This window comes from Mizuhopecten yessoensis, unplaced genomic scaffold (assembly GCF_002113885.1).
Source record: "Mizuhopecten yessoensis strain PY_sf001 unplaced genomic scaffold, ASM211388v2 scaffold10969, whole genome shotgun sequence".
Taxonomy (NCBI): domain Eukaryota; kingdom Metazoa; phylum Mollusca; class Bivalvia; order Pectinida; family Pectinidae; genus Mizuhopecten; species Mizuhopecten yessoensis.
Genome location: NW_018408812.1, coordinates 413023 through 440787, shown reverse-complemented (window position 1 = coordinate 440787; position 27765 = coordinate 413023). Strand labels below are relative to the sequence as shown.

Here is a 27765-nt window from a genome sequence, read left to right as displayed (position 1 = left end):
AAATTCGTCGATATGCAGATCTCTGGTGGTTACATGTACAGTAATATAAGAAGCATTGTAATGAATTGTATGCATACTTTTAGGGCTTAATGGTTTTTAATGTGCTATAAGTACTAATCCGGGGGTGCGAACGCAAATCCTCAACAACTAGGCCTACATGTTTCGTCACGTGAATATTTGCAGGTTGTTGACATCACTGAAGTTGAATGAAAACAACAACAATTAACGCATGCGCAAATCGACTTGTTTACAACTCTAGTCGGATCGTCACGTGACATTTACCAATATGGCTACTGTGATGTGCCCCGTCCTTGGGTTTTTATGTAAACACTGTTTCGACTACACAGGAATAGACGACAACGTAATTTATTCTTGAGCAGGGCAGAGGGAAGTATTCATGTGTTTATCTTAAGGCTTTTATCTCCGATTGTCGTTTACGCTCTCCGATAAAACATCAACAGCCAATCTTGATTAATGGGGCACCTGCCAAGTTCGCTGTGTATTGCAGTCTGTTAAAAATTGATTACGAAGTAACTCTGCTGTCGTAACATCACGGTGGGATCGGAAGGGTTTCAGGTAGGAATATTTAAGAGTTGATGAACCGAACGAATGTAACCATGTCCCAGGTCTACACGATGCGGTTGCGACGGACTGACCATGAACTTGATTATGATCAGCTGTGAGTATTGGAAGGTGGGGCTCTCCCACACACGAAATGCCACATGTTTTGAGACGAGTAACGATACTGTTGAAGTGAAGTACTACTGAAAATAAACGATGGATTCGGCCTCGAGAATGACACTAGTGTTCGAGCGACCTGGCTCGGATATAAAAAAGGCCGGTTATCTAAAAAAGTTGAAGGTAAGTTTGTCTAATGCACATTCTGAACCTGATGACCCTCACTAAGCCCCCCCCCCCCTACAAAAAACACCACACTAAGAATATTAAATCGAAATAGTGGTCATATGATTTGGTCAAAAAATATATTTAGAATTATCTTATAAAAACAAACAATATTATGAAATTTTAAGAATGCTTGCATTTCCACTTGATTTAACATTTTAAAATTTACACGAGGTCTAGACTGTGCAACAGATACTGGCCTATTATATTAAACCTCTATATAAATTGGTAATGAAATAACGAATAATCAGAACATATTAATGATATTAAATAATATTAGTTCCCGGTCCGTTTATAGATTGATGCCAGTTCAATCTTTTTATACAGGACATTTTTTTTAATAACAAACCCTTTAGTATTCATTGTTTTAATTTAAAATATATGTTTCTTGAGTATAAACATTTGGTGATTGTATGATGTGTTCAATCGTGAAAAGGGAGACTTAAAGGAAAACAGTAAATTAAAAACATCAAATGAGACTGTTTTAGCCATCCACAACTAAACAGTCCTAAAACATATTGTTCGAAATTGTATTTTTGAGGCGAAACAACTTAGTAAGAAACAACCAAGGACAAAGAGGATTTTGGGCAAAACCACCTGACACCGGTATATGTAGAATACTATCCGCTTCCTAATGGCTGGGCTAGTGGGAATTTCTTCAGCTTATTGGTAGACCGTAAGACTAGTAAACCAGAGGCCCAGGGTTCGATTCCAGAGGGAGGCATTGCAAAAATATTACTGATCTTTGTAACAATAATCACTATATTTTCATGAAGATATTTTTTTACAGATAGATATATATATATATCCAATCTGATTAAAACCATATTCTACTCCTAATGGGGTCATTAGATGAAGGATAATTATTTTAATCAGAGTTAGACTAAAAAGTTATCTTCAAATGATCCTCATTGTGAAAAATAAATGATTAATTAAAACTAAAACTGAAAACGAATTGTCAATGTCATACTGGCAGCCAATGATGTTTATTTCAAAAAGTTTATTTGATTTAAGGGAGATCATTTATGAAGTTATGTAGTAATGATAAGCAAATAGTATTGAAATAGTTTTTAAAAAATTATCATCATTTTTATCCAACTCCATTTACAAAAGAGCAATTAAATAACACTGCNAAAAAAAAGCCCCAAAACCCCCCCAAAAAACCATGAACTGCATCTTCTCTAAGAGACCAACTTTGTATGTAAATGAAATGTAATTCAACTTTTCAGACTATGAAGAAGAAGTTCTTCCTAATGCGATCTACAAGCAGTAGTGGACCAGCAAGGTTTGAATATTACGACAGCGAAAAAAAGTTTCGGAATGGTCAGGCACCAAAACGTGTTGTACATCTACATACCTGTTTCAACATCAACAAAAAGTCAGACACACGCACAAAAAATGCCATTGCCCTCTACACACGCGACGACTGTTTCGCAGTCATCGCTGATACTGCAATGGAGCAAGACCATTGGTTAGAACTGTTACTGGAGTACCAGACAGAATACTCTGACGGTGTAACTGTGACTCCAAGAATACATTTTGGTAAGTTGAAGTAATTACGAGTTCCTGCTGGGCTTGACAATCTACCAGCTTCGGACAAAAATCCCAACCCGCAAGCTATTATGCCATCTGTTGATCACTGTATACAAGATCTAGTCATGGGTTTATTTAAATTCTGGTAATAAGCATTGCATGCACTAACAACAGTTCATGTAAACAGTATACGGTAAATCATTGTTGATAGAATCCCAAGAGACTTACTTAATCAGTTCATTATAAAGGGAGTTTGTATATATCGTGTATACCAAGTTTTGATTATTTTTAAAGATATCGCCACAGCTATACATTTTTTTTTTTTTTTTTTTACTAACAAAATATGCTCATGATACTGACAGCTTGATGCACACTTGAAAAAGTCTGTTATTGCTTTTTGCTGTAACTTGTCACTTGTAATTCGTGTGAAGCTGCACCAGCCGTGGTCTCCAATGTGTGCTTAGACATTTCGCTCTGAGTTTCGCGGATGCAGCATATCTTTTAAATATCGGCACTGCCCTCGCATAATTGATCACCAAATTTACCACCTCTCCTTCACCATTCACTTCCTCTTCATCCTCACTGGCAGAAACCTTGAGTTTACAGTCAAATCTGCTTGTATGACTACCTGTGTTAGATGATCACCTATCTAATATGACCACTTTTTGTTACTCTAGACTGTTTTTACAATATTATTTAATTGTATAAAATTATCACCTATGACCACCCATCAGAAGGCACAGTAGTCTAGTGTTAAGACGCTGGGCTCGTGACCGAAGGGTTGTGGGTTCGAGGCACGGCACAGCACTGTGTTGTATCTTTGAGCAAGATACTTTACTCTGCTTGTTCAAGTCTACTCAGCTGTAAATGAGTATGTGGTTGGGCAGTGCTAGAATTGTTGAATGCTAGCTGTTAGTTAGCGCCGAAATGGCAGCTCCGACTGTATGCTCCCCAGGGAGTTGTTGCTTGTTTGCTTGTTTACACGATAACTCAAACAATTGTTTCCCGATTTTCGTTAAACTGAATGTTTTGAATGAGTTGAAATAAGGGCATTCCGTCAAAAATGCAAGAACTTTTTAATCTTTTGTTAAATTCCTTTCAAATTTAGTATGGTAATACAAAAACCAAACATGTTTATCATATATAACAGGTTTTGTTGTCATGTTCCAACTTCTCATACCAAGACTCCTACCTCAAAGCCAAGGTTCTAGTTTTAGTAATAGCAACATTGATCACGAATGTGTAATTTTCTGAAACACAAAATAGCTTGCGCCATAAACACAGTAAATGAATGATAAGGTCACAATCACCAACAAAACGGTGGCAGTAAACACATTATATCATATGTCACTACCTGCTTCCAATATATCAATACCCTTCCGAGGGTCCGACGGGTGTATCATGCTTCCGCTCGCGGTGCTCTTGTTAATGAAATTAATTTAATTCATCATAGATCTATTGATGTTTTGACAATGCGACTTAACATGAGTTAACTTAACATCAACAATAACCTTTAACCCTGTGACATATATAAATCTTTTGATTGGATGAGATATGACTGGAAGGTTCCATTCATAAAATGGGTTGGTGTTGACATTATATGTTGGCACTCCCTTGCACAAATGATAATGAATTTCAACACAGATATTTGCACTAAACACATGTTTATGTTGACTTGCAAGTTTTATTTCATTCCTGATCTAAATATGTCCTGTTTTCAATAAATTGAACTTTATAATAATGTGCTAACATTTACAACAATAACACATGTACATTTTTTGGCGACATGCTGTCGGCTTTTACGTCATCTGTACATATAAGGTGGTAACGTTTCACATTTTGAACTTAAAATACAAATACAACTGGAAGGATTTCGATGAAAGATAACAGGAATGTTTAGTATATCTACATGGTGGTGACACAGTGGTGTTGTACTTCAGGTCCATCAGGTACAGCCATCAACTTCAGATTCTAATTTGAGCCATATTATGGCATGTGTTGTTGATCTTTTGGCTTGTTTAACTCATTCACCCCTGAAGTTTCATAATGAACAATTCCAACCTTTGAATTGGAAGGGTTCAAATGTGTCTTCAGGGGTGAATGAGTTAAAATAGAATACAGCCACCAGGGCAGCCATGTTATATAGCAACATTATAACTTTTTATGCTCGTTACTTCTTCCTGTGTTTTTTTAAATGTTATTTTTATTATTAATTGAAAATTTATTTTCCTAATTATAACCAATAATCAAAAACAATAACTTTACAAATGCCTCCTGGTATACCCACCACATTCTTCTGTACACACCTTTAACTGCAATATCTGTTTATACTGAACATATCAAATAATTGTTTTCCTCATGATCAGGTGACTAATTCCTGTGGGCTTCTTGTTTAAGTAAAATATTGAAAGTCATTTTTTTGGTCGCTGCCACAAAGTAGCGGTAGCAAGACTTAGGGGTGCTTTTCTGGCGATGGCGTCAACATTAAGTCTTTGAGTTTCAGTTAGTTTCTCTGAAACCATATAAGTGCTACACCAACCAAACTTAGACCATAGATGCATCTTAGGTGGTACATCTCAACTCCTGCATCAAATGCTGGATGCAGCCTACCTTTCATAGTTCATTGATTTTCTTCAGCATCTCCATCAACATTAAGTTTTTGCGTTTAAGTTGGTTTCTCTGATATGTGCATTGATGGTCAAAGCGGGGAACATGCGTGACATATCAATCAGAATTGCTTGTGATTTAAATGTATTACTGTACAGTTGTTTACTTGTTATTTTCTTAAAAAAAAATGGAGAAAAAAAAAAATCAAGAAAGAAAGCTTACAGGTTCAAATGATAAAGCATTAAATACATTATACATCAAAGCCTATTTGAAATTTTCATTTTCCCTCAAATTTCATTGTGAACAATCCTTTTACGCTAAAGATGAACCTTTTAATTAATGTCAAGGAGCTATAAACAAGCAGCACTTTATATATATGTGTGTTTTGAATTTACTTCCAACTGAAATAATTTTAACAATAACAGTTATGTTTATAACAGTCCTCAATGTATTTTGACAGGTTGCATGCTATCTTGATTTTCAGTTTTTTGTTTCACAGGCTTATTTAAAAAAGATATATTTGTTAGATATAAACAAGTTCTCGAAAATTCCATTGATCTCTGAATTAGAATTCTTGTACCATTTATGTTTCTTGCATGTCCAACAGCACTTGTTCTACTGACAACTGCAGTAACAGATATGTAGTGTAGGTTTTAATTGCCGCTATAAATCAGATGATTGGTGTGTTGAGCCATGGTTTGTTGTGTAAAATGTCTAACTGTTGTGTTGAGTTGCAGGTTGTTACATGTCGAGCCATTGTTGGTTGTGTAAACTGTCTAATTATTGGTGTGTTGAGTGACCAGCTGGTGTTTTGAGTGACCAGCTGTTGTGTGGAGTGACCATATCTATCCAGCCAGTCGTCATTTGTTTAGTGACCAGCTGGTGTGTTTAGTGACCAGCTGGTGTGTTGAGTGACCAGCTGTTGTGTGGAGTGACCATATCTATCCAGCCAGTCGTCATTTGTTTAGTGACCAGCTGGTGTGTTGAGTGACCAGCTGGTGTGTTGAGTGACCAGCTGTTGTGTGGAGTGACCATATCTATCCAGCCAGTCGTCATTTGTTTAGTGACCAGCTGGTGTGTTGAGTGACCAGCTGTTGTGTGGAGTGACCATATCTATCAAGCCAGTCGTCATTTGTTTAGTGACCAGCTGGTGTGTTGAGTGACCAGCTGTTGTGTGGAGTGACCATATCTATCAAGCCAGTCGTCATTTGTTTAGTGACCAGCTGGTGTGTTGAGTGACCAGCTGTTGTGTGGAGTGACCATATCTATCAAGCCAGTCGTCATTTGTTTAGTGACCAGCTGGTGTGTTGAGTGACCAGCTGTTGTGTGGAGTGACCATATCTATCTAGCCAGTCGTCATTTGTTTAGTGACCAGCTGGTGTGTTGAGTGACCAGCTGTTGTGTGGAGTGACCATATCTATCAAGCCAGTCGTCATTTGTTTAGTGACCAGCTGGTGTGTTGAGTGACCAGCTGTTGTGTGGAGTGACCATATCTATCTAGCCAGTCGTCATTTGTTTAGTGACCAGCTGGTGTGTTGAGTGACCAGCTGTTGTGTGGAGTGACCATATCTATCAAGCCAGTCGTCATTTGTTTAGTGACCAGCTGGTGTGTTGAGTGACCAGCTGTTGTGTGGAGTGACCATATCTATCTAGCCAGTCGTCATTTGTTTAGTGACCAGCTGGTGTGTTGAGTGACCAGCTGTTGTGTGGAGTGACCATATCTATCAAGCCAGTCGTCATTTGTTTAGTGACCAGCTGGTGTGTTGAGTGACCAGCTGTTGTGTGGAGTGACCATATCTATCAAGCCAGTCGTCATTTGTTTAGTGACCAGCTGGTGTGTTGAGTGACCAGCTGTTGTGTGGAGTGACCATATCTATCAAGCCAGTCGTCATTTGTTTAGTGACCAGCTGGTGTGTTGAGTGACCAGCTGTTGTGTGGAGTGACCATATCTATCAAGCCAGTCGTCATTTGTTTAGTGACCAGCTGGTGTGTTGAGTGACCAGCTGTTGTGTGGAGTGACCATATCTATCAAGCCAGTCGTCATTTGTTTAGTGACCAGCTGGTGTGTTGAGTGACCAGCTGTTGTGTGGAGTGACCATATCTATCAAGCCAGTCGTCATTTGTTTAGTGACCAGCTGGTGTGTTGAGTGACCAGCTGTTGTGTGGAGTGACCATATCTATCAAGCCAGTCGTCATTTGTTTAGTGACCAGCTGGTGTGTTGAGTGACCAGCTGTTGTGTGGAGTGACCATATCTATCAAGCCAGTCGTCATTTGTTTAGTGACCAGCTGGTGTGTTGAGTGACCAGCTGTTGTGTGGAGTGACCATATCTATCAAGCCAGTCGTCATTTGTTTAGTGACCAGCTGGTGTGTTGAGTGACCAGCTGTTGTGTGGAGTGACCATATCTATCAAGCCAGTCGTCATTTGTTTAGTGACCAGCTGGTGTGTTGAGTGACCATATCTATCAAGCCAGTCGTCATTTGTTTAGTGACCAGCTGGTATGTTGAGTGACCATATCTATCAAGCCAGTCGTCATTTGTTTAGTGACCAGCTGGTGTGTTTAGTGACCAGCTGGTGTGATGAGTGACCATATTTATCAAGCCATTCGTCATTTGTTTAGTGACCAGCTGGTGTGTTGAGTGACCAGGCCCTGTATTTATGAAACCGTCCTCATGCTCAATCTTGGATTTTAGGCTCAAACCACCTTTTTTGTAAACTCGCTTATATCATGTGATGTAATCAAAATGTCAATTGTAAACATTTTAAATGCTATTTGGTTTGAAGGCTCTCTGAATTTCTTCAAAATTGCTGAAAAAATGTGAATATATTTGGATGCTGTGTACAGCATTCATAGCAGTCCTCGCCAAGCCTGGGCAAATCAAAACCAAACAACAGACTTTCTTCTTCCGCGGAAGATCTTTAAATGCTGTGTTGATTATTTCATGGTATGATTAATGCTATAAAATGCTGAAATACATATGAAAACGATTAATAAATCAAAGAAAAACTGTTAAAATTTTACAAAAAGGCGAGTTTTTTCAGTGAGCATCATGAACTATATCAACCTCAGATTACTACGCTTTTTGGACCGAATAATTTCTTCACAAAAAACAACAACAACACTTTATCTCCTTCCGCAAAAGATCTTTAGATAATGTGTTCATTATTTCATGATATGATCAATGCTATAATATGGTACAATATATCTGTACAAGACAAAAAAAAACAAAGATGTTTTTTTTAAAGATTTTTAATGAGTGAAAGTTCCAAACTATATTTGGTTCAAATTACTACGCCTTGTATTCCAATACTCTAAAGTGTGTGTAAAAGAGTTTTCTCCCTTGTCTAGTTTGATGCTCGAGACTTGTTGAACGACTGTTTGATAACTTTCCTTGATAAAAAAGGCTTCATGTTTTCTTTGTCTCCATGGAAAGTCTCCAAGTGGAAGAGGATGTTGACTTATACCAAAGTAGCCGTCATCACCTGTGCCTAACGAGTTTATAGATAGCTTCCCAATGCAACAGCAGCTGTGCCTAACAAGTTTGTAGATAGCTTCCCAATACAGTCTCTAGATAATGGTCCGATTAGTATAATACAAGTGCTTCGTGAATATAGCATATTGAACATCAAAAATTAAAACCATATATATATATTATTCACATTAACCAGAAACTGAACAATTATATAGGTCTTTAACCTTCGTTACAATATTGAGAGAAGGAGAGATACACAAGGGACTTACCTAAGTCCATGATTACACGCACTGGAAATAATACCATCTCGTTTTTTTTGTTTATAATTAATCATGATAATAACAAATTGTAATAATAATATCATAATTATTTATTGATATTATTTATATAACATAATTTTTATTATTTTTATTATTTAATCGTAAATTAACTTTCCCATAATCTTACAGGACAATTTTGGTTTGCAGGGTTGTCTGGTCAAGGTCACTGTTACTATTTTTAAAAAGAGCATTGTCTGCGCTGTAGCAGCTTCATTCTTCTAAAGGATTTCCATCGATTTGAAACACTAATTAAGGACCATAATATCAGACAAGTTTCAATTTTTTTAGCAGTGCTCTGCTTGTTATATATATTTTTATTGAAAATTATGATTAAGGGATGGACTATTATGACCCGTACTCAACAACATGTTCTTTATTATTTACTGACATTCTGTACTGATATACCACCTCCTTTATTCCATTATTTGAATCCTTCATCCCTGAGTGCTCTCAGCACTTTGATTATATATATATAGTATTACTGGAACAAGAAATTTGGCTTGAGCACAGAATCTGAGTTTGAGCATGAGAACGGTTTAATGAATATGGGCCTTGATCAATCCAGTAGTCGCTTGTTGTGTTCACAGACTAAAAACCACAATGTTATTGAAAAAATACATTTTTAGCCCACCATCATCTGATGGTGGGCTATTCAAATCACCCTGCGTCCGTGGTCCGTCGTCCGTCCGTTGTCCGTCGTCCGTCTTTCCCCTTGTAGGTTCCCCTTGGTCCTTAGCTGTGCAGGGCAACTTTTGAGACTGATCGGATAAACAACATATCCGACAGGAAGCCATCTTGGATTTTGATAGTGAACGTTTGTTATCGCTATTTCTCGGGAAGTATCAGAGGGATCTTTCTCAATTTTTTATGTAGGTTCCCCTTGGTCCTTAGCTGTGCAGGGAAAATTTTGAGACTGATCGGATAAACAACATGGCTGACAGGCAGCCATCTTGGATTTTGATAGTGAAAGTTTGTTATTGCTATTTCTCAAGAAGTACCAGAGGGATCTTTCTCAAATTGTATATGTAGGTTCCCCATGGTCCGTAGCTGTGCAGGGAAAATTTTGAGACTGATCGGATAAACAACATATCCGACAGGCAGCCATCTTGGATTTTGATATTGAAAGTTTGTTATCGCTATTTCTCAAGAAGTACCAGAGGGATCTTTGTCAAATTTTATATGTAGGTTCCCCTTGGTCCTGAGCTGTGCAGGGCGATTTTAGAGACTGATCGGATAAACAACATGGTCGACAGGCAGCCATCTTTGATTTTGATATTGAAAGTTTGTTATCGCTATTTCTCAAGAATTACATTAGGGATCTTTCTCAATTTTTTATGTAGGTTCCCCTTGGTCCTTAGCTGTGCAGGGCAACTTTTGAGACTAATCGGATAAACAACATGGCCGACAGGCAGCCATCTTTGATTTTGATAGTGAAAGTTTGTTATCGCTATTTCACGGGAAGCACCAGAGGGATCTTTCTCAAATTTTATATGTAGGTTCCCCATGGTCCGTAGCTGTGCAGGGGAAATTTTGAGACTGATCGGATAAACAACATGGCCGACAGGCAGCCATCTTTGATTTTGATAGTGAAAGTTTGTTTTGTATTTCTCAAGAAGTACCTCAGGGATCTTTCTCAAATTTTATATGTAGGTTCCCCTTGGTCCTGAGCTGTGCAGGGCGATTTTAGAGACTGATCGGATAAACAACATGGCCGACAGGCAGCCATCTTTGATTTTGATATTGAAAGTTTGTTATCGCTATTTCTCGGGAAGTACGGGAGGGATCTTTCTCAAATTTTAATTGTAAGTTCCCCTTGATCCCTTGTTGTGTATGTTATATTTTGAGACTGATCATAAAAACAAAATTGATTAAAAGAAAAACTAAACAGATCTTTTTCATATTGCAATGATCGGTTCTATGTTTTTCACATTAAGTACTGTACTAGTAAATATGTGAAATGACAAACTCACTTTAAAGTTTGGCTTTCATACACATCAGTATTAAGTTTAGATCAAAAGTTACCTCAAGGTGCATTAACTGTTAACATGACTCGATCAAACAGATTAGAGGAAAGAAGAGAAAAGATCGAACTGATAAAGAACTAATGAAGATGGTACAAAGGTGGGTGCCAAGATCCCTCTGGGATCTCTTGTTTTAAGTTCCGACTTGTTTGTTTACTGTTTGATTGATTTGTTTTTCACAGATTATGTGTGGCAGGTGACAATTAAGCACCGCGGGCTTGGCTGTACGATTCCGGGAATGAGCGGCACGTATCGCATGTGTCTGTCCACAACTGACATCTGCCTCTTCAGAAACAACTCCGACTTATTTGAGTTCAACTTTCAGGTAAAGCAAAAGCAGAATAATCACATTTCTAATAGTACCATCAGAGATTTGTCTTATAAACTTTTGAGATTAAATGATGTCTAGAATTTTCCTGTTTCATGATCAACAACTTCTTATTGCTGTCAATAACATAAGAGCAGATTTTGTCAATATTGTCAACACTTTTTTATGTTTTAATTTTGTATAAAAAAATGGACATGACTTACTCAAGATAGTTTCTAAGGAGATTTCAGCTGGCACCCTTTCCTGTTTATTGTTGCCATGGATTTGATTTAAATCATTCATGACCGACATGTACCAGGATGTTTATGTAACAACCTGTGTTTAACTGTGAATCTTTCATTAGCATGGTCAGTTCCCTCTGGGTAAACAAAGATCTTGTTTATTCTCAATGTGAATTGTTCCCCCCCCCCCCCCATTTTGTGTAAATGTCTTTAATTCTTGTGTACCTTAACAACTCATCAATTCTTGTGTACCTCACATAAAATTCTTCAATTCAAATGTATCTTAAAAATGTATCATACATTCCTGGTAGCTTAAAAGTATCATCAATTGTTGTGTACCTTAAAAAAAATTGTCAATTCTTGTGCATCTAAAATATTGGTGTCATCAATTCTTGTGTACCGAGTAGTGTAAAAAGGTGTGTACATGTACCTTAAAAGGTGGTCATCACTTCTTGTGTACCTTAAAAATAGTGTCATGAATTCTTGTGTACCTGAAAAAGTGTCATCAATTCTTGTGTACCTTAAAAGGCGTCATCATATCTTGTGTACCTTAAAAAGTATCATCAGTTCTTGTGTACTTGTATCGTCTATTTCTTTGTATCTGCTATCAATTCTTGTTAACCTTTCAGTTGTCCAGTATCCGGCGGTGTGGCCATTCAGATGGATACTTCTTCATGGATGTTGGACGTTCAGCACCAACGGGTGAGGGGGAGCTTTGGATACAGGTGGATGACACAGTCATCGCACAGAGCATGCATGAGGTCATCCTTTCGTAAGTCTATTTCTGGGGCTCAAGGTCCACTGTGGACCAAAGAATGGGTCCATATTTGGCCATTTTATGGTCCCTTACCTTTAAGCAGTTCCTTAATAATTAAACTGGTTCATAGGCAATATGAATGCCCACTGCATTACAGGAAAATGACAGAAACAACATTAGTTTACTTGGCTTACATAATGACATTGCAGCACAAATGTAAATATTTTTGCATGAAGATACCTTTCACACATACTGTTGACCATGTTGGACTCATCCAGATCAAAGCATTGCATAGTCTACTTAGTTTTATAGGGGTGAAAGGATTTATGTCTATATTAGTCATGTGAGAAAAGGTCTTCACTCATTAACCACTGAAATTTCATAATGAACTATTCCAACCTTTGAATTGGAGGAGTTCAAATGTGTCTTCAGGGGTGAATGAGTTAAACTTATATATTGTTATATGTTGTCGAGTTAACTTGTGAGAAATGTTTAGTACCATAATACTGCTGAACCAGTGTGTAATTGTATGTCGTTGCATCCACAGCGCCATGAGAACATCGTCTAACAATGAACAGGCTCACTTCCGACCGCGCAGCAGTACTAACACTTCAATGATCAACCGCCCCCGGGACAACAGCCACGACTTAAATGGAACAGCTGCACTCAGGCCACGGACAGGAAGTGAAGGTCAGCGTGTTAAAGGACAAGGAAGTCCGAGCCGAAGACCTATGTCGTCCGTGGTATATCGCTCCCCCAACACCAGTATGGACAACACGCCACCGGTTGCTGCAGGACAAAACTCATTCCAGTAAGTTTAGTTTGGTTTTATAGGGTTTAACATCCTATCAACAGCTAGGGTCATTTAAGGAGGTGCTTTCATGTGTGTTGTGTATGCATGCATTTGAGTATGTGTGCTGGAGGCAGGGTATGTTGGTGTAACTGCCTCCTTGTGATAGCACAGGTCTGATGCTGAGGAAGATTTGTGAAATTTTTGCAACTGCATTTACTGTATTGTTATTTTAATTCCATGTAGACTTTTTGGAGTATAATCCATTTCAGTATTCGAAGCAATATGTGCCAATTCTGTTGTTCTACCTCATTCACCCCTGAAATTTCATAATGAAATATTCCGACCTTTGAATTAGAAGAGTTCAAATGTGTCTTCATCCCTGAAATTTCATAATGAACTATTCCAACCTTTGAATTGGAAGATTTCAAATGTGTCTGCAGGGGTGAATGAGTTAAGGAGAAAAGAATAAATCTAAATGCGCTTTTTATGTTGGTTTTTACCAGAACAAACATTATTATTGCATGTACTCTTACACCGAGTGATATCTTCTCTATTACAATTGTAGTCCCCATTTATTTGAGGCTGCCGGACAGCCAGCTTTCTACGAGAATCAGAACGCAGCGCATGCCACGCTGAATTTTCCAGCTCCAGGCCACCGGGGTCGTTCTGACAGCGCCGAATCACGCGGCTCACGCTGCAGTCAAGTAGCCTTGTCACCTGATGCATCCATGTATGGATCAAGTCCAGGTGATCAATTGTAAGTATAATCAAAATTATCTAAGTTAATTCTTCTACGTTAAAAATATTTTATGAGCCCTGTGATTTTCTACCCTTGATACTCAAGGAAATAAAGTCATTGAAAACGTCGTGTCTGAAATGTGCTGCGCAAAAAATGTGTTAAAAATTTGTAAAATGACCTTTGAAAAACGGCAATAAACCTGATGTTGTTTAAACAAGAAATTTCCATCTTGGAAATATGCAATGAGAATTGTGGTTAATGTTATATAATGCACTTATATTTAGAAGATGGAAATACTTTTTATCTCTCGGTGACAAAGACAGTCACTTAACTTTAGGCTCTGAATTGTTTAGGTACTTGTAATGTAATATCAAATTTTACTTTCTATACAGACAATGTCCGTACTAAACGTGTCGTAACGTTTCAAGACCGACTTATCCCTCTGCCAAGCTACGACTGAAGGAGCGATTTGTATTGTTTACCTGTACAATGGTGTGACGAAATTGTATATTCTATTGATATAAAAAATCTACAATTTCGTCACATCGGTGTACAAGTAACAATACCAATCGCTCACTCAATCATGGCCTGACAGAGGGACCAGTCAGCCTTAAAATGTTGCGACACATTTAATACGTACATTGTTTGTGTAGAAAGTGAAACTTTAATATCACATATTTCCAAACTGATGGATCTTAAGGAAGATACTTGTAATGTAATATTTACTCCAAATGCAGAATTCAGTCTTCACTAATACATTTTGCTTTTATCATTACATAATATGTCCCATATGTGTGGGATTTTAATTCCATGAACTTACCTACAGTGTTTGCTATACTAATCACGGATTGGTTAATTCCAGATCACATCGTTCAATGACTCCTGAGTCCATGCGTCCGACCATCACTGAAGAGTCGGCTTACTTTGACATGTCCCCGGGGGCGGGGGCGAGATCAACCACCCCCTCACCACCACATCCTTTCACAACAGACAGAATTGGTAAGATTACATGTTCCTGACATTTACTCATTCACCCCTAAAGACACATTTTAACTCTTCCAATTCAAAGATTGGAATAGTTCATTATGAAATTTCAGGGGTGAATAAGTTAAGAAAGTAAAATGTTTTATAAAACTACTATACTTACTTCCAAATTGAAGGAGTTTGATTAATTGAAATTTAGAAAAAAATGGATAATATACAATGATTTGGGGATTTTTTTATCAAATACATGTAGGTGAAATTCTTTTGGAAAAATCATTTTTTTCTTCAGTAAAAATCTATAAAGAATTTGAATTGAAATTTGAAAATTACAATAATTTGTTTTTATTCTAAATCAGATTTTCCAAAAGCATAGTCAAGAAGTAATTGATGTGAAAGCCTTTTTATATGTGAATGTTTACTTGTAGCCTCAGATGCCATAATGATAACGGGGTCGAGTAAACACGAAGGCTATATTGAGATGAAGCCGAGTAGCTCGTTGGGAAGCAGTGTTGGAGGAAACGACACAGGCTACATGGACATGGCCATTAATTCACCCGGACTGCCACAGGACAAAGGTAAGATCTCGCTTCACCTGATAAACACGGACAACATACTCAACTACACATCCTCGATACTCCAGGGGTTACACTCCCTTACTTTCTCTGCACCCCTGGAAAATTGTAGGCATCCAACAAGCTATTTGATTGGTCTAAGGTAAAAAAAAATGACCAATCGCTATGCTATGATGCCTGTTCTTTTAAGATTAAAGAGGAGAGTTCCATCAGGGACATTAAATTTTACTGTTACGAGACCGTGAGATTCTTTTGATGTACATCAAAGGATCAAAATAGCCTTCTTGTCTCATCCACAAAGTGGTACACACTGAGCCTTCGATTTTGCTTTGACATATTCCAGGGGTGCAGAGATTGTAAGTGAGCGTAACCCCTGGAGTATCAAAGATTGACTAGAATAGAACAGCCTTTTCTGAAACCTACACTGTTTCCAACAAGTTATCTGTTGGCAGCTTCCAGAGTATGTTTCAAGGTTTCTACATACAGACAGGAGTGTGCGGTGGAAAACAGAATCAATTAATAATGATAATAATAATTTAAGGTTCTTATTTACCCCTTCATCACAACCTAGTTTGTAGGTCGTCTCAAAGTGGGTCACAAATTAGTATCCTTGGTTATGGGGCCTTTGCTACCAGCCAATATATTTCTCAACTCCAAGGGGAACATACAGCCGGTGTTGCCATTTCGGCGCTCACAGCTAGCATTCAACAATTCTAGCACTGCCCAACCACATACTCATTTACAGCTGAGTAGACTGGAACAAGCAGAGTAAAGTATCTTGCTCAAAGATACAACACAGTGCCATGCCGGGACTCAAACCCACAACCCTTTGGTCACGAGCCTGACCTCCTACTCGATTGTATTTGTCTTGATTCTCTTACTGCTCCCTCCAGGTTTTTGAAGCAGATCCTTTCGATTTTTGATAACCCCTAGAAAGTCCTCCTTTTGGACGTCCACCTAAGGGGAAGTGAGCCATTTGATTGGTAACAGATTTCAATAACTGACCAATTTCTAGGCTATAAGACAGTGATACCTGTGATTTGAAGATTAGGAAACAGATATTCTGAGATCAAAGTTGTCGATTCCACTGTTACACTGCTTTGCTGACATGCAAAGTGCAATAGACAGGAATTACCTAGAAATCTGTCGTGTGAAAAACAAAAGGTGCAGAGATGCTGTGTTTATTGAGAGAGCAATACTTGAATTTCAAAGATGGCTCAAATTTTGTTTTGGTCAATATTTACAGTAGTGTTTTAAGTTTTCAGTGTCATTAAAAATGTAGCATTTAATTTTTGTTATTTTCCTGCCTTGTCTTCTGGATAAACCTAAACCTGTAACTTAATTGTGACAATTTACATTAAATAACTAAAATACAATTTGAAAAATAAACAACTGGGAAGTGTAACGGTCGAAATACACCGTTTCTGCTCAACCAACAGATAACCATGACAACATCAAACATCGGAGACTCTGGACACCAGACTATCAAGTAGAAAACGAAACAAGGAATATTTCTATAATAACCGTTATGTATTTGGAACTAATACCATATTAACACTACTTTTAACTACTCCCATATAACAGAAGCTTTTACCTTTAACATGCAGTTACTCATGCGTGTACTTGATACTCCAGGGGTTACGCTAACTTACGATCTCTGCACCCCTGGAATATGTCATAGCAAAATTGAAGGCACGCAGCTAGCTAATCCGAATTATTCTGACGTTTTATCGACTTTTTTTTTATATCGGTCTGTCATCGATTAATGCCAGAACTCCGGCCCTCTATAATATGCGGGAAATAAGCGACCCACGCCTGGGTCGCTTTCCAAACTGATATTTTAGAAACAAATCGTCACTTTCACACACATGTCGCACATAGATCGAAAGATCTATTCTTTATGCACAAGATGAACATACATAACATGCCCCAAACAACCAATACAATCACTAAAAACATATTTTTTCAAACTTACTCTGTTTTACTTTATGTTTTTGATAGACGCCTTCTAATGCCACATGACTAAAATCTTGACGGGCTATGTCATAACGTTGGGAAATACCTTCGGTAATGCGAGATCTCGTCAAGTCATGTGGCATTGCTCATGCCTTAATTTCCATTAAAAGCATGGGTTGATATAGAAAACATTGGAAAATACTGTTCGTAATGATCTTTAAAACATGTTATTGATACCACCTAGTGCATAAAGAATAGATCCTTCGATCCATGTGCGACATGTGTGTGAAAGTGACGATTTGTTTCTAAAATATCAGTTTAAAGAGCGACCCAGGCGCAGGTCGCTTATTTCCCGCATATTATAGAGGGCCGGAGTTCTGACGTTAATCGACGACAGACCGATATATAAAAGTTGATAAAACGTCAGAATAATTCGGACTAGCAGCTAGCTATTTGATTGGTCTCAGGTACAAAAATAACCTGACCAATTGCAAGGCTGATACCTGTCCTTTGAAGATTACAGAGGAACGACAGCTCACTTCAAAGCCATTTAATTTTACTGTTAGGAGAACGTGAGATGCTTTAGATGTACATGAAAGGGTCAAACAAGTTGTCTTGTCTCCTCCACAAGGTGGGCCACGCTGAGCCATTGTATGACATATTCCAGGGGTGCAGAGAGCGAAAGTGAGCTTAAACCCCTGGAGTATCGAGGATGACAGTTACCTTGTCATTTAGAATGAATTAACTGCATGATTTTGATTGATTCGTTTCAGGTGTAAGTGATAACTCCTACATGATGATGGGTCACCATGGGAACCGCCAATCCTCCATGTCTGTTCCGATCCCGTCCCGTGTAACAAAGGAGGGAGGTTACGTGGACATGAACATGACTCCGACCAGTCAGCCTCTCCCCACAGTCAAAGAAGGCGGCAGTGAGTTGTTTTATTTATGTAACAATAGGTACAGTATCTCAAACATATTTCAACTACGTACAACGTCTTACATTTTTGGCACAAGGTTAAGAAAACAATTTGTTCAAAGTTCAAAATTTTCCACAACAATAACGCTTTCAGAAACAACACCAAAAGTAAACATATTTGCTGAAGTTGAAAAAAAAAGACATTTTCATCAACAAGACTTTCTTACCAGCTTTGTACAGCATGGTCATATATGCTCAAACTGGAAAATACCGTCAGTATTTCTTGATAGAAAAATTGATTAACTTGATTTATAACTCTTTTGTAATTTGGTAAAGTTATTCAGGAAGCTTCATGTTAAAAGTTCTAACAAAACTTATTTCATGCCAGAAAGGAAAGTTATCAACACAAATCTTGCTTAGGGCTATTCCATAATTAATCTTATGGGGGAGGTAGGAAGCACCTGTGTTCATACATTATGGGTTGTAGGTTTAAACCAGATCTGTCTACCATTTCTGATATTATATCACTTTTGATATTTGATTGGTGGGTTGGTCTCTGAAAAAGGGTTTCCCACCTCTCCCATTTGATTATTTCTGGAAGAGCCCTTAAACAAAATATTAGAATTTATCCAGATCGTCCCATTTAAAAAAAAAAAAAAAAAATGATATTTTTTTTATTTTTTTATTTTTTTTTAAAACATGATTTGATATTATGTGTTCTGATTTACAGGTGGTGAGAGTTACCTGCCCATGACCCCGACTGGTATGAGTCCCAGATCAGCTGCAGATCTGAAGCCAGCGAAGGTCATCAGTTATCTGTCAGACGATTCAATGTCAGGAGAGTTCCCTAAACGAGCGTATTCCCTGGGCAGTCGTCCGGTCAGTAAGACCTTACACCGACACACACACATACCAGAGCCTTCTATCCCGCTTGACCTTAAGGTTATGGACAATGGTCGTAGTTCAAGTGCTCCACATCTAATTGTCCAGAAAATCAAGAATCAGGCAGCGGCTTATATGCCTATGGACGCCTCTTCCTACAGTGCATCCATAAAATCTGATGACTCCGATTCCTTCATGGAACTAGATTTCTGTCGACCTCGCACTGCAAGTGAAAGTTACGGGTATAGACCACGAGCGTCAAGTTTTGGGAAAATGTACAACACCCAAGGACATAGGCCAAGGTCATCCAGCTACGGCCAGAGTTCACGGGGTGGTAAACAAATGGGGTCATTTGAGTCGGTGCGTACAACTTCGAAGGAATTATTACACAAACGATCGTTCGAATCCCTCAGTCGGTTCTCCACTACCTCCTCCAAAGCTTCTTCTTCCGAGTCGCTACGGAAATTGGAGACCTCTTCGAAGTCATCACAGCAGTCCGATTACGTTGACATGAACATGAATCGTAATTCCGAAAATAGTGGCTATATAGATATGTCAATCGGAGGTCAAGGTCAGAGTGCAGGGTCTAAGTGTAGTGGTACGTCGCGCAGCTCATCCTCGCAGAGTCTGAGCTCATCGCCAGCTGTGAGTGGATTTATAAGTCCTAGTCGACCGGAGAAATCATCGCCGGATATCAAAATCATCAAGGCTTCTGGTCATGTCGTGCAGAAACCGGTTGGATTTATTCCGTCACATCATACAGGTAGTTCCACTCACGGAACCGATGGAATTCCAAGCCAGGCAGCTCTGTTTAGTCCAGTGGCTTTTAATTCAGGTTCAGGTGGGTCTCGCAGTCCTTCAGTCAAAGGACGTAGTCCAGCCAGCTCTGGGAGGGAGTCAGAGGAAGAGAGTTACGTCCCTTATCAACCAGCTTCCTCAGACAAAAATGACAGTAATTTTAAAGGATCCAGTGGAAAAGACTCTTCAAGTTCAGACTCTGGAAAATTTTCATTGAAGAAAAAAAAGCATAAAAGTGACAAAAGTGAAAAAAAATCTGCAGAAAAACATAAAAAAGGAAGTTCTGATAGTAAAAAGTTCGGAAAAAATAGTCCAAAGGATGGAAAACATAGTCCAAAGTCTGAATCAAAATATCAGAAGACAACAAGTGTTCAGGATGACGTGTATCTGGCATATGAACCGGGGTCGGAGACATTGTCTGAAGGGAGTGACCGGCCAGCAGAGACTGCTAATGTGTTGAAGAAACCAGAATCTGTCCCGTCATACACGATAAAGTCTGCTGAGACCCACTCCACTCCCTGTAGTGATTACATGGATTTTCAGCCGGAGGTTTCACAAGACACAAGTGTTAGAAAGAACACCCAATCAGACGTCAGCAGGAAAGTCAAAGATTCCAGTGAGAAATCACCAGAGAGTAAAACACCGCAGAGCAGTGGGAAAATAACACCAGAAGGCATTCTGCCAGTTCAGAATTTGTCGACAAAATCCGAGCAAGCAGAACCAGTGGTTTTCTCTTTGGGGAGCATGGATGATTACATGACACACACCCCCGCATCATCTGGGGAAGATAGACAACAATCGCTAGAGCCATCACTTACCAGTCAGGAACACGAGAAAACGCCGACCAATCCTGGGGGACCTGCTGGAGAGTCCTACCTATATATGGAGTTTGACCCTTCCGCACATCGGGTTGAGGAAAGTGCAGTGGATGTTAAGAATCCCACCCGTGTTCGATCCTACATTGCTGAAAAATCCATGGAAACAGATTTAGCAGAGGACAGCTCAAATCCCACAAGTGCGAAAAATCCAACTGTTCCGAATCCACCTGTTAAAACAGGCATTACTGGCAAAGTTAGCAATGGAAGTGATATTTCAGGCCCTGAGTCAAATAAGATCATTCAAAAGTCTCGGAAGGTTGTTGAACAGCCAACACCACCTAAATTGGCGGAGAAAAAAGCGAACATAGATAATTCTAAAGGAAACCTTGCTGAGAAACACAAGCGTGATAGTCCTAAAGCTTTGTCAGGAAAGCTTGGGAAGTCTAAAGAGAAACCTGCGGAAAGACGGCTAGAAATTAAATCGTTGGCTGCTTCCGTACTTCCCGTACACGAGGAGGAGGAGGACGATGGGTATGTTGGCCTGGATTTCAGTAAACCTAGAAAATCTAAAGAGGATTTAATAGAGGAGACTGCACCCTCTGACTTGGACAGCCTTCGCCCTCTACCAGTACGGAGTGAGATATGTGGACTTGAAGGGTCGTTTTCCAAGGTCGTTATAAAACGTCTTGTGTCTTTGCCAGGAGGTGAATCAGACGATGTGACTGACAGGCAGCCTCTGTGTCGAAAAATCAGTGCTCCGTCCGTCGGACAGTACAACCAGAAAATAGTCTCAGATGTTAGAATGTCTCCGGTGCGTAAGGGCAGTGTATCTTCCCTCGGGGAGGAATCAAACAACGGAAAGAGAGAAGATGGGTCATGTGAGTCGGTGGAGGGACAAGCTAGCGGTGCTACAGGGGCTGGACAAAGTTCAGCGTGTTCAGAACTCCACAAGCAGAAGAGCATGCCGTGCATGACTCTGCCAGTCGCTGATGAGGCACCAGCTCCGAGCGTGGCAATCGGTACAGCAGGTTTCTTCAACAATCCTAGGAGTCGCCACAGTTGTTCGGACCTCACGGGGGCATATGAGCAAATGACTTACCCATCGGGAAACGACCTAGCATCAACACAACAACAGTCATCATCACAACAACAGCTGGCGCCACCGGCCTGTGCACAGTTGAACTATGCTTCATTGGATTTAGGGTCGTCGGAGACGGTCGACAGTAACGACCCCAAGTCCCCACGAATCAAAAGTCGGCACTCATCTGCTGATGAACAATCAGCTGGTCCAACGTTATCATACGCTCAAATAGATTTCAAAAAGTCAGAAAATCTCAAGAGCGCTAGCAACAAGGACGTACTGTTCTCTTTTGATTGATGAAGGCTGGATTTAGGAAAGTGTGAATGCTTATTTGTAATTGATTATCGTGTATTTATATGATGCCCCAAGGAGCATTTCATCGTATCTGTACAGCTAAGGAGTATATGCTAGGAGTTTGGTCATTTTATAAATCACTGAATTTTTGTCAATACACATTATCGTTATTGCCTTTTGAATAACTTATTTCTGAGGACTTTGTGTGGAAGAAAAAATAAGAAATGTCTATCCACTTGATTAACTCATTCACCCCTGCAGACAAATTTGAACTCCTCCAATTCAAAAGTTTGAATAGTTCATTGTGAAATTTCAGGGGGTGAATAAGCTAAATGTGTCTGATATTTACAAGGTATTTGAATTTTCATGATCAGCTCTCTTTCGAGGCATGTAGTGATCAAATTTCTTGGAGACCTGATGATACGGTATTGGAAAAATATGTATTTAGAAAAAAATGAGTGATCATGATTAATAGTTTACCTATTAACAATTTAATTAAAATTATAAGGGAAATATTGTTAAATTTGCATTGTAACATATTTTCTTTTTCAAAGGTTGCTACTTATGTACTTAAAATAATCATGATTGAATTTGTACATTATTTCAAAAATAAAAATGAAAGTAAGTTTCTGTAATTATGTACAGAAATATATAGTTATGGCCCCTTCAGAGATCTAATGATGTAAAATTGTATAAATTAAGAATTTGAGCAGGGAAAAGGCATCAGGAGTTTTGATCAAATTTCACGACTTAATCAATGTTGTTCAAAATGAATTCATATGTCTCCTCTATACATTTTCATTATAGGAGATAATCAAAAATAGTGCTAAAGTGAAATTACATGATGAATTTGTTTCAGGAATTTCCTATATGATTAAATAAGAAGTTATGAATGTTTGCTTGGCATGAAACACTATGTTCAGTATATGATTTGGTGTATTCATTGTCTCTGTTACATGTTATTTCTTACGTATTTAATACGTAAGAAATTTGTTATGGTTTCTGAGAATGGTCTGTAAGCACATTCTACCCTCAAACCCTTTTAAATATTATTTCAGGGTTTGGCTAAGGTTTCCTGAAAGGAATTGAATGTGTTCTATCATGAAAGTATTCAATAGGCTATAGCTTTCGGTTTTATTGTCGGATGTGAGGGGGCAAGTGTATACTATAGATTATGTGGTAAAACCTGTTTCATCTGCACCAAAAGTCCATAATTATTTTTTCCAAAACTGGTAAAGGGATATACGGGTCTCAGCTATGTCAAAACTTACCATATTAGTGATGTTTATATCAAGAAAAATGTTCAATTTGATTAATGTTTTGATAATTAATTTAATGGTAACCAAAACACACGTTAAAAGATGCGTAAGGAAAAATGAATTTTGAAATTACAAAAATGAAATTTTGAAAATTTAACTGGCGTGGTCAATGACCTTCAGCTTCGTCCTATTTGCTGTATTTTATTTTTATTTTTATTTAAACACATTTTATTTGTATCAAAATATATATATTGGGATTGGGTACAAGGTTCTAACTTATATAAATCCCTTTCCCAATAGAATTTAACAATAAGAGATTACAAGATGACATATTTTCTTCTGTACACTAATGTGTGTTAGTACTCTCATTTATATTTCTTCAATATATGTTTTCCCTCGGAAGTATTAAATGTTAAACAACAATTTTTACATTAACAAAAGAATTAGGTTGTAACGCCAATAAGATGTCCCGAATACAGGAAGTGTAAGAGACTAATGTGTCGGTGATATTGTTTTGCGATACTAAACAGTATAAATCAATGTACCAGTGAAATTGTGTTGATACACATTACAGAAACATGTTTTATAATTGGTTATCTGGACTTAATTTAAAGACTTTCTCATTTGAAATAATTTTATACAAATCACAGGTATAATACGTAAGGGAGATAACTAACAACAAGTCACAGGTATGATATATAAGTTTAATACAAATCACAGGTAGATTATGGAAGGGAGAAAACTAACCAATAATCACAGGTATGATATGTAAGGGGGATAACTCTAACACAAAATCACGGGTATAATTTGTGAGGGAAATAACTTGAACACATAACATTGGTATAAAGTGTGAGGTAGGGTATATCCTTAAATACATTCAAACCACACCATTTAATATCATACTTGTGTTTTTAATTGAGGGCTGTTGATGAAGTTTGTCATGTTAAAACAAACTTTGCTGATTTTTTACAACATTTTTCTTTTTAAAATATCAATCCCTATTGAATTATTACTAAATTTTGATGTGAACATATCATATCTTTAATTTGGCTCTCATTATTAACTTTGTGTTTTAAAATTAATCTGAATATATTATTTAGACTCTTTCACTTCCGCAAAGTCCCTCTTTTGCATATCACAACTTGATACTGTCATCATACAATCAAAGCCATTCACATCGGTACCTTGGAACATCATAACCATCAGCTTACTCAAATAGAGTTTTGCCAACTAACTTTGCAATCATGCAGCTCAAATGTGAAATAATGCCCTTTTTTCATCAAGCCTGGGGTTAGTGCTGAAAAGATTGACAGGTACAAAAAAGTTTAAATTAAAATTCATATTTGAATACATAAGAGTAATTTCTTTGCATTGTATGTTGATCAAGTGTAACCCTTTCACCCCTATGTAACTTAAGTAGACTCTACCATGCATTGATCTGGATGAGTCCATTATGGTCTACAGTGGTGAAAGGGTTAACATCAAAGCTGGAGTTCTGGAATGGTTAACATGAAATGCTATTTCAAAAAAACCAAATTGTGGTTGCAAATAGTCATGTGTCCCTTATATAATGCATTTAAAATGTATATGCTTATTATCATCTCTAAGGCATCTAAATGAACAATTTCTGAGGGCAAATTTTGTCACAGATCGTACGGTTGCTTCCTGCCTAGTTTACTGGAGTATTTTTTCTTAAAACCTTCCTTATTTTCACGTAGTTGAAAGTTTGAGTCATTGTGGTAAGGCAAGTTATCACTCACACATGAATGGTAGAAAGGGAACATACCTGTCTTCTTATATGTTTTTCAGCAATATTCTCATTTCACGAAATACATACTGTACTTAAATTAGGGCAGTCATCAATAAGGTTCTTCAGTCTGGGAATATGTAATATTAAAGTTTTACTTGACACACAAGCAATACCTATTAACCCTTTCACCCCTATGTAACTTTAGTAGACTCTACCATACATTTATCTGGGTGAGTCCATTATGGTCTACAGTGGTGAAAGGGTTAAACAAACTCACAAACGTTTCACGATCGACTGGTCCCTTTGTCAAGCTTACTCAAAGCTTGACAAAGGGACCATTGGTTGTTGAAACATTGCGACAAGTTTAATATATACATTGTTTGTGTATAAAGTAAAACTTTGATAGGACTGTCATATTTTGCAAGCATCAGTGATCACAATACACGCATCGCATGTTAGCACAACAGCTGTCTGTAAATACAGAACACAGTGTGTTTATGTTTATTAGTTGTCATAACTTTGCGCTTTTGAATCAGCACAATTGTGTCTAAAATATAAAATTGCCAATAGGAGAATGAACTCGATGAAAAGTACTTAGATTAAATCATTATTAATTTGGTTGTCACCAACAAAGATGTTTATTGTACATATTATCATTAATTGCTAAATCCAAAAATGCCACAATCATATTAAAGACATGAGCTTTAATGTATATAGATGCTATTTTAACTTTTTATCATGTTTATGGATTTGTTGGAGAATTTTGTTACAGAGTGAGTTCAGATTCAGGAGATAAGTTATATTTGCATGAATTCGCTGTTAAAATATTTGTTGTTGTCGCTTTGTTTTATCTGTGATAAGGCCAAACAAAATAATGTGTCTGTTTCAGGTAACATGCCTGAAAAAAATAGGATAGGTTGACCTGTTTATATCAAACTTCACAATACATTTCCACATATTACAATGGTAATTTGTCACGAATAGGGTCAGACTCCCTGAACAGGAAGAAAGTACATTTTAATGAGTGGCTGTGAGCTTTGCCCGACTAATTAATTAACCTTAGATACAAGCAGGTGATAAAATATCCAGGTTTGACAGGATGACCGAGGTTAGATCAGGATACCTGAAACACACATATATTTGTTTTGGCCTTTCCTATAGGTTTATAGTGTCTATAGACCAGACTTTTGTTAAGGAACAGGAACACTTGTTTTGTTTCTTTGTGCGAGGTAGTTGATTGGAATTCTTTGTGCGAGGTAGTTGATCGGATTTCTTTGTGCGAGGTAGTTGATCGGAATTCTTTGTGCGAGGTAGTTGATTGGAATTCTTTGTGCGAGGTAGTTGATCGGAAGCATTTTTATTTAGATTTTCCAGTAAGGATATAGCATCATATTTTGAGCTGAGAAAAAAGGAAGAAGAAAAATACTCAATGAGAATTAGAAAATCAGTGTTATATTAAATGTATCAAATTTTTTCCCATGTAAAAGTACTAATTTGAAAGTACCAGTAATTTTGTTCATTCTTTTTTAAACCTCTTCCTGACGACTTTACTCCGATACATTTATTATTAAGCTGAGCTGAAAAGCAACAGCTACTTTTAATTTTCTTTAACATTTTGTTTTAATTGTCAATATTTGAACCTATTTCAAGCAATAAGATTGTTCCTGTATTTTAAGTCTATATTGTTTTTACATATTTATCATGTTATTAATCCGTGATATTTTTTTGTTTTAATTTTCCCTCCCTCCTTGAATCGATCTGCATGACGTTTTATGAAGAATTACAGATGAGGTTTTAATGTATCAATAGACTGTTTCACTTTTGCTGTGCGACCACGACGTTGTTCGTCATTATCCCACTGCACTTGTCAATGTAAATGATCCTGTAAATTGCAGGGGTTATACACCCTTACATTCTCTTCACCCCTGGAATAGGTCATGACTAAATCGAAGCCCTACCATGGTAAGCCATTTGGTTGGTTTCTGGTAAAAAAAATCTGACTAATTGCTAGGCTGATATCTGTCCTTTAAATTAAGCTGAGAGAGGACCAGCAACTGGATTCAAAGCGGGTTAATTTTACCGTTACGCTACTGAGTGATTCTTTCGATGTACATCAAAAGGATTAAACCAGTTTGCTTGTATCATACACCAGTTTGTGCATGCTGAGCCTTAAAATTCGTCATGACATATTTCAGGTTTGAAAAGATGGTGAGGAAGCATGGAATTTCTAGGACAATGTAAATGACATCACATGCATTGCGATTTCATCTATGTTAGATGTACACATGAGGTAGATTACTTTCACCAATTGAAGGCATTTTAACAAAGGGTTGCACACTAGATAGAATGTTGTCATACGTTTTGTGAAAAATTGGTTCGTATTTAAAATCTAGTGATATTTTATCATTCATTTTTAGCTCACCTGGTCCAAAGGTNCCCCCCCCCCCCGTGCTAAAGGGTGGGGTCAACAAAAGTTCATAACTTGGAAATGGTTGAGATTCCCACGGTATAACCATATATACAATTGTGGAGTATAAAGAGAAGAATGCACATTTGCTTCCAGTATGGCCTAGGGTCTGGTTGCACCCTTTGAGACATTGTCCCTGGGTCATAACTTTGAAGCGGTTGAGATCCCCACCCCAGAACTATATATATGCTTGGCATAAAGAGACAAAAGTAGTCATGGTATTAGAATAGACCCTGGGGTCTAACTGAACCCCTAGGGACCTAGTTTCTTAAGTCACAGTTTGGAAACAG

General features: G+C 37.8%; 1 protein-coding gene across 1 annotated transcript; it reads left to right on the top strand.

Annotated features, from left to right (window-relative positions):
• The first annotated feature begins 264 nt into the window (after positions 1–264).
• On the top strand, positions 265–26018 carry LOC110464153 (insulin receptor substrate 1-like). Its single transcript, XM_021519220.1, has 10 exons — positions 265–861; positions 2133–2445; positions 11040–11182; positions 12036–12178; positions 12711–12974; positions 13522–13713; positions 14558–14694; positions 15105–15254; positions 17981–18139; positions 18857–26018. Exons 1-10 carry the CDS (start codon positions 778–780, stop codon positions 22000–22002), a joined length of 4731 nt encoding a protein of 1576 aa, XP_021374895.1. The 5' UTR covers positions 265–777; the 3' UTR covers positions 22003–26018.
• The last annotated feature ends 1747 nt before the right edge of the window (positions 26019–27765 follow it).

Coding starts and splice junctions, on each gene's coding strand:
- LOC110464153 (XM_021519220.1), top strand. CDS start 778: ATGGATTCGGCCTCGAGAATGACACTAGTGTTCGAGCGACCTGGCTCG. Junction 862..2,132: donor GTTATCTAAAAAAGTTGAAG/GTAAGTTTGTCT, acceptor TCAACTTTTCAG/ACTATGAAGAAGAAGTTCTT. Junction 18,140..18,856: donor CACAGTCAAAGAAGGCGGCA/GTGAGTTGTTTT, acceptor TCTGATTTACAG/GTGGTGAGAGTTACCTGCCC.